Source organism: Caenorhabditis briggsae (genome assembly GCF_000004555.2).
Source record: "Caenorhabditis briggsae complete genome, chrIII, whole genome shotgun sequence".
Lineage (NCBI taxonomy): Eukaryota > Metazoa > Nematoda > Chromadorea > Rhabditida > Rhabditidae > Caenorhabditis > Caenorhabditis briggsae.
Window position 1 is genome coordinate 8,276,077 of NC_013490.2, and position 7,389 is coordinate 8,283,465.

Genomic DNA, 7,389 nt, shown 5'->3' on the forward strand with positions numbered 1-7,389 from the left:
CAGACCTTTAAACTTTCGCATAAATAAATTTGTGATCGGTACTGTACAGGGTGGCGTACAATTACCCGGAGTGATAAAAACAGGTGTATCTTTGGACACAAGTATTTTGGAAGATCAAAAATTGGTAGAAATATAATTTTACGTTTGATTCAAAGCTAGTGAAATTTTCGAAGCGATTCCTCAAGTCTAGCTATTGTTATGATTGCCCAAACATGAACGACGTAATGTTTCTTGTGATTTTCATGAGATGAAGCAACTTTGACAAGCGAGAACTCAGTTCAAAGTTGATCAAATAATTTGAAACTTTCTCAGTTTACTGATGAACTTTAATTACTGCACTCCAAATTTGAACTCAGTATATCGTGCCCCACACTGTCCAGTTTGAGCAGATGTTTTCTTGGCTTCCATGAAACATATCGAAAATGCGCCAACTGACAAAATGCTTTTGATATTAGGAAAAAGAGTTTATCAGTTGACAACTTTTTTGAATTTTCGACAGTAACCGATGCAAATTGGCTCAAATTAAAAAATTAAGGGACCCTTCTATTACAAGTCTTACGGTAATTGTATCACAGTCTCTTTTCAGAATTTACGCAATATCCGAGGGAAACGAAATGAGTTGTCCTCAAATTGTGGAAGCATTCTATCGTGCATCACTCGTCAAATTGGGATCCGATTCTCCAGATTCCAAGTACCGACAACTGGCCGGAAAAATGATTTTGACTCAAAGAGAAGGAATCGCTGCGACAAAAAGCGCTGAACAGAGCGGGGCTGTTGTCAATGCAGAGGGAAAACTTCTGTGCTCACAGGTACCTTTCGAGAATATTATTTGAGTTCTTTAAAAACTTTTCTAGAGTTCGAGCAACGCTCAAATTCTCATATTTGCCAATCAATTGCAAGAATCAAATGTGCGAACGACTTCGTTGAAATATGAGAATGGTTTTCTGTGTGCCACATTTCCAGAGATGGTAACCAAATACTATGGGTTTTTCGATCCACTAAACGATAAGTTTGTAGGGAGTAACTTTGAATTCGATGGTCGATCGCCGTCAATTATCCACTCGATATGCTATTCAAGTTGAAGTTCATCTGAATATCGATAACAAAATGATTGTAGTCCATGTAAGGAGTAACATATCATATTGAAAATTAAAAGCTCATTTAAGACTCTTGTAAGCCATCCATTCCTGATTGCCATCACCAACGATCAAACTGAACCTCTTCTCCAGTCAATTTTCTGGAATAGACTTCTCAATTGTGATCAATATGTAATAATAATTTTTATGAGATGAACATTCTGAAATCTTTTTCATTTTCAGGATGGCTCAGAAATCTTCCCAGAAAAAAACAAACTACCATGGGGTATTCTACGTCAAGCCATCCGCGCATTCATAAAATCACAAATCCCTCAAGCAAGATTTCTGACAGAGTACGAGTTGAGACACGTTCAAGTGATGCTTCTCTTACCACGAATCCTGCGTTGTAGTGATCTAAGTGACCTACAATTGATGGAAATCAATCTCTTCGGATCGATTGGAACTCAAAAGAGAGATCTACACGAAGAAATGAGGAGATTGAGAAATCGACTACTGTCTGAATCAATCCTGGACAGTTTTCCGGTGGATCGAAAAGAATTCATTCTTGAAAAGTGCATATCTGTTCTTGACATGAGCACAGAATTAGCTCATACCACCTGGCAATGGTTGCATAAATCTTGTGAAATGATTCAGGATGTGGGTCATAAATTGTGTCCATCTCCCGCTTGTGACAAGAAATCTTCGAAAACCAAGAAACAAATGGCAGCATGCGAAGATTATCAAACTGTCATTAGTCTCTTTAATAAAGGGTATTTTTCAGAGTTTTCGGTTGATTAGATAATTTTTAAATTTTTAGATTCATCACATTTTGCTCTACTCAAAAAGCCGCAACTTCATTCGCATACATCGAGAGAAACTCTTCAATGCTCATCCGTTTCTGCGATGAAAACATTGGACATTTCTCGATTTGCTACGGATTGGAAAATGGGAAACCAAAGCTTGGATCGATTTCTGCGGAGCAAGTGAAAGATTTCAAGCAAGGACTTCCAGAAATGTTGATTGATGAACACTTTCCATCCAAATATCATAGTTTAATTAAAATGAGTTTGGATGAAAATGAGGATTCAATTACGGCTGTCAGAAAAAGAGATGTATTCCATACATACAAAACGGAAAGAAGATCAGTAGAGAGTGTTTCGATTCTGGATAATGAGACAAACCGAATCGATGTTCTTAGTGGAGCACTTTTACTTCGCCAATCTCCATCTCCCCAGAGTTTGAATCCTCCTCTTATTCAACATTTTGATATTGCTTCTATTGCTAACAGTAAGACAATTATAATATAACCAATAAAAAAACTAAATTCAGATAACTCCACTCTTGCTCAGTCGATATTCCCTCTGCTTCACACTTTGAGTGGAAATCTAGACATCGGTTCTTTGCTTAAAAATTTCAGCGATTCAAACAAAGAAATAGAGGATCCAGATGACGCCAATCTCTCGGACACTTCTGGAGAAGACGCTGCCACGTCTTCAATTGCTTCGTTGCTCCAAAATTCTGAAAGTCATGAAGAAGAAGAGCATAACGAGAGTGGCAACAACCTATCACAACTCCTTCTTAAACAATACCACTAACCGTTTTTATCGTTTTAAATTTAACCTCGTTGTACATGTTGCTTTTAGTCTTTCTCCTTGTTTTTGCATTAATTTCCACCCAAACTAGAATCCATAATAGAAGAAAATCAGAATCTCTTCTGATTCATATTTTTTGGAATTCCACCGGATATTGCTTTTTTTAAAATTAAAAACCTTCTGTTAATGGTTAGAGTCATTATTTTCGATGTAATTAATACCTAATAAATCAAATATGTCTTTCATTTAATGTTCGTCTTTCAATAGCTTATCAGTTTTTTACCCGTTTATCACCTGCCAAATGGATTACAGTAGTTTCATTAGACCCTGGCTAAATCCCCCATAGTCTATGGAAATGCGGACTTCTTTCCTCTCTGCTCGTGATTTAAAAACTATGGATTCCCAATAATCCCTCACTGCGCTTGCCTACATTCAATGAATGTATGCTCTTGGTTGATATTATTATAAAGCTTTCGAGAGTCGCTTCCAAATCCATTCCACTCACAAAAAGGATTAGGATGGCTCTCTGGAAAAAAGATAAGAGAGACAATCGAAACGGAAGAGAGGAGATCGGATTTCGCATTTGATCAATTACGACTCCATTCATTGTCACACTCTTATCTCTCATTCTGTCCATTTTCAGAAGCAAGTTCCCCCCTTCATTTCGTCATATTATCCCCTCCCTCAACTTCTCCATATTTAAGCTTTTTCTCCCATCTCTTCACACTCTTTTTCTTCTTTTTCTTCTCGCCCCTTTTCATAATTTAGCTGATATTGATATAATCCAGTGAGCAAAAAAAGATACACATATGCACACCATGCGACCACCTCCGCTTATTTTGAACGCCCAAATGGATGCGCCTGGAACACCGCCAAACATTCCTGGAAAAAGTCAAAAAGCAACGGTTAGTTTTGGAAAAATGGAAATATTTGCATAGATCAAATAAAAACGTTTTTGGTTCCTGCCAAACAGATATGTCCGGATTCTGGATTCCATATTCCGTATTACAAAAAAAAATCATTTATTCTGAATTCTGGATTCTGAGAAAATTATGTTATCCGGAATTTCAGCAAATATGTTAAACAGCAAGATTTCACTCCCGCGAAATTTCGAAAGTTCCGGATTCCGCGTGTTTTTGTTCCGGATTCCGTTTCTCAAATAGTAATTCCGGACATCTCTAATACCAACATCATATTTCAAAGAATTCAGAATGAATTCACCTGAAACAGAAACTTCCAGGTACGACGACGGCGCGAGAGCATTGCCACCAGAGCTCGTGAATTCCTTTCTGCTGTTGCCAAAGGAAATTTATTGGAAGTCTCCAGAAAAATGTCCCCACAAGCTTTGAAGGTAATTTTCTAAATGAAAGGAAACCCCACGCATTCAGATCCCTTCAGATTGCCCACCCAAACACCGGAAGTGTTGCTCTAATCTTGGCAGTTTTAAATGGCCACAAGCCTATAGTTGAAGCCATACTTGATTACTCTTTGAATACGATCAATATGCATGACAACGTAAGAAGAGTGACGCAGTGTCTCACATGATATCATGTTCTATTTCAGGAGGGACGAACCGCGCTGCATTACGCGGCCGCTTTATATGGGCTCAATCAAGATCCGTCTCTATACTTCATATTGTTGGAGAAAGGGGCCAAAGATAATCTGCCGGATTCTGAGGGGTTCACAGCTCAAGATGTGCGCAATAATCCGGGATTGATTGATATGGATAGAGCCAGATACACGAATGTTTGTAAGTAGAGATAAAAAGCGAAATTTGAATACAAGTAAACATAGGAATGGAAACTATAAAAGAACAGCAGATGTCACTGTATCACAGATCTGTATATCAACAGGTTGAGTCTTTTTCTTTTAAAAAATCTTAATACCGTAAGGTCTTCAATAGAAGATTCCCTAAACTTTTTACTCGTTTCCTATCAACGATATAAGGAAATTGTCAATTAGATATTTGCTTATCATAATATCATAAGTGTTTTCTGGACTATCGGGTTTCAGATTTTCTGTCAATCACAACATCCCACACAACTTCGCTAATTTTTGCAGATCCGGTTCCCCGTGAAACCGAGTGGGAAGTAAGATTCGCCTCAAAGACTCCACAAGACTTCATGAATGACATCATCAACGGAGTTCTCGATATGACTCATGTACCAAACATTCCAGAACATACTGAACTTATCAAGACGTTGACCCTTCTTCAGTCTCAAGTTCTCGGTATTTGGGATGCAGTGGCAGCTGAAGATGACCGTAGTCTCAAACAATTGATTTGTGAGAGAAGAATGGGTTTGGTACGAGATCGAGATGGACGTACACCCCTTCATCATGCCTACATGTAAGTTATTTACCACAAGCCGTGCATTTGAATAGAAAACAGGAAATGTGCTCGAGGCAACGTTTCCAAAACTCAGCACCGAAAACAAATTAATCTAAATCTGGGAATTTGAAGAAAACGACGGAATGAGCTCATCGACTACTTACTCTACATCTGTCCAGAATCAGCGGATATCAAAGATAAGGTGAGCAAAAGAAGTGACGAGACGGATGTCATTTTTTAGAATTTCTCTTCGATTTAGATTTAGATGGATACGTATTTTTGAGCTCCAGGAAAAACTAACACATATTAGAGAGGATAAAAAGTAGTATTCCGTTTTGATAATCGCATCATTATAACGTCTTCAGCGCGGCAAAACACCAATCGAGTACAGCCCTGTGAAGCCTCCACAGCTTGTTGAGCCAACGACTACTGTCCCCGATACTTTGTTGGCAATTCCTAATAGAGAACGCAGGGTGAGTTTGTTTTTATATGTATCTGGTTATAATTTGTTGTTCACAATGTTTATATTAATCATACTTGTAAACCGGACCATGGCAGACCTTCGCGAGCCCCGCCAGTGTTTCTTTTAGAATCAATATTTTTGGACCAACTAAATTAGGTATGATAGAACTAGGCCAGTACTAGAAAATGGTATTATTTGCAAACCTGTATCTTGTTTATGAAAAAAGTTACAAACGGAACTGGTCGAAAATACATTTCTAAGAGAAACAGGGCCCGGTTTACAAGCATGCTATTCATTTCTGTACCATGTTCTAAATGAATTCTGATTGTAAGATTTTGATATTCATTTAAAATGTGGAGTCTTCCCGAGAAGTCTTTAAATCAAATTAACAAGTGCAATAAAGTCATTTTATGGCTTTGAAACCAGTCTAATAAATCCTGAAGGCATTTTGTCCCTCACCTTCTCTTCTCATAGCTCCAAACACCTTTTTGTGCAGTCATCCATAAATTACTTATTCCCTCTTGTCGTACACATATTGACTTCTTGTTTCTATATTGACTCCTTTTAAGAATCGATACAAAACTTATTTTATTTTTCAAAATAATGAGACAGTTCCTAAACTTTCAGCCATCACGAACCGCTCTGCTGCATAAGGAAAGATTCCATCTGCCGGCTGAAGAGAAGGCGGCGGCCAGAAAGAGATCGAGGAGTGAGCATAATATGAGGTACTGTCATATTTTCTTTCTTCTATTCTTTCTCTCTTATAGTACGTCATCTTCTTCTTCTAGAAGTCGTGATCCGGATTCACCAGAAGGATTCGAACCAGATGTGCTCAGCAGAATTCAAAATAGTGAGATCAGAAACAAAGATTATACAGTTTTGGAGCAGCTTCAGATTGAGGGTTTGGATATTTTGTAATATAAAAAATTGAATTAAATATTATCTATAGGAAAAGGAGATCAAATTTGGAGAGCAACAAAGCACAGCAATACCCAATTGTCCCGTCATGTTCAAGAGTTCCGTCAAATTCAGAATCGGCTTAGCAGTGCAATTGAGGCAATTGAGCAGAATGAAGCGAGACGTTTGGATCAGTTAGTTGACGAAGATGTGATGAAAACGAGAGATCACAGAGGTATCAACGTATTCTGAATAACTTATTAGACACCAATTCAAACATTCTTTCCTAGGAATGCGTCTACTTCATGTTGCCGTTTTGAAAGAGAAACATGAAATTGTCGAGAATTTGGCCATTCATTTCTCAAACCAAATCGATTTGAAAGATCCGGTAATTCTTGTTTTCCAGTTGTTTTGGGTCCAATGCTTATCTTCCTATCCCACTCAATACATGATCATCCTCCTCCAAATCATTACATCTATCTTTTTTTTCCCAGCTCGGACGGACGGCTCTTCATTACGCCGCCTGCAACCAAATGCCATTTACGACTCACTCGTCGATCTAGGAGCACGCAAAGATTTGCCCGATCAAGACGGTATCACTGCAGAAGAGTATCGTCGGAATCCAACTCGTCTTGTTCGACCACAGTCGGCTGTTTCTTCAGTAATGCTTAGATCGATGTCAACTGATGACGAGTTTTTTGATCCAGGTGAGTCAATGTTTTGGGGGTGTGGAACGGTTTTCGTTGACGATAGTTGGATAAAAAGGGAGGAGTAGGAAATCAAGAATTTATGATATTTGATATTCTAACTCATATCTGATTCTATTAAAGAATCATAGTTACCTACTCAGCTAAATAACCAGTTGTTTAATGATAAAAGTATCAATCAGTAAGTTTTTTGACTAAATTAAAGCAAAATTATAAGAAACTCTTTATATATATATATATATATATATATATATATATATATATATATATATATATATATATATGTTTTACGGTATATATATATATATATATATACCGTAAAACC

At 37.6% G+C, this 7,389-nt stretch overlaps 2 protein-coding genes across 2 annotated transcripts in view; both read left to right on the forward strand.

The window, feature by feature from the left end:
- The window catches only part of CBG09219, a gene marked incomplete at both ends in the record, with an annotated part of 5,727 nt that extends 3,056 nt beyond the window's left edge, over positions 1-2,671 (forward strand). Inside the window, 7 exons of the mRNA XM_002641949.1 lie at positions 587-809; positions 855-968; positions 1,018-1,122; positions 1,167-1,268; positions 1,320-1,846; positions 1,894-2,363; positions 2,406-2,671. Coding sequence (XP_002641995.1) covers positions 587-809; positions 855-968; positions 1,018-1,122; positions 1,167-1,268; positions 1,320-1,846; positions 1,894-2,363; positions 2,406-2,671 — 1,807 coding nt within the window. The remainder of the gene's footprint in view (positions 1-586; positions 810-854; positions 969-1,017; positions 1,123-1,166; positions 1,269-1,319; positions 1,847-1,893; positions 2,364-2,405) is intronic.
- A 1,383-nt stretch (positions 2,672-4,054) lies between these two features.
- Positions 4,055-7,389, forward strand: part of CBG09217 — a gene marked incomplete at both ends in the record, with an annotated part of 9,507 nt that continues 6,172 nt past the window's right edge. The window contains 12 exon segments of the mRNA XM_002641948.1: positions 4,055-4,183; positions 4,232-4,418; positions 4,730-5,015; positions 5,130-5,199; positions 5,363-5,470; positions 6,088-6,185; positions 6,249-6,361; positions 6,410-6,592; positions 6,648-6,745; positions 6,852-6,887; positions 6,890-7,126; positions 7,129-7,161. Of these exon segments, the coding sequence (XP_002641994.1) occupies positions 4,055-4,183; positions 4,232-4,418; positions 4,730-5,015; positions 5,130-5,199; positions 5,363-5,470; positions 6,088-6,185; positions 6,249-6,361; positions 6,410-6,592; positions 6,648-6,745; positions 6,852-6,887; positions 6,890-7,126; positions 7,129-7,161 (1,578 nt within the window).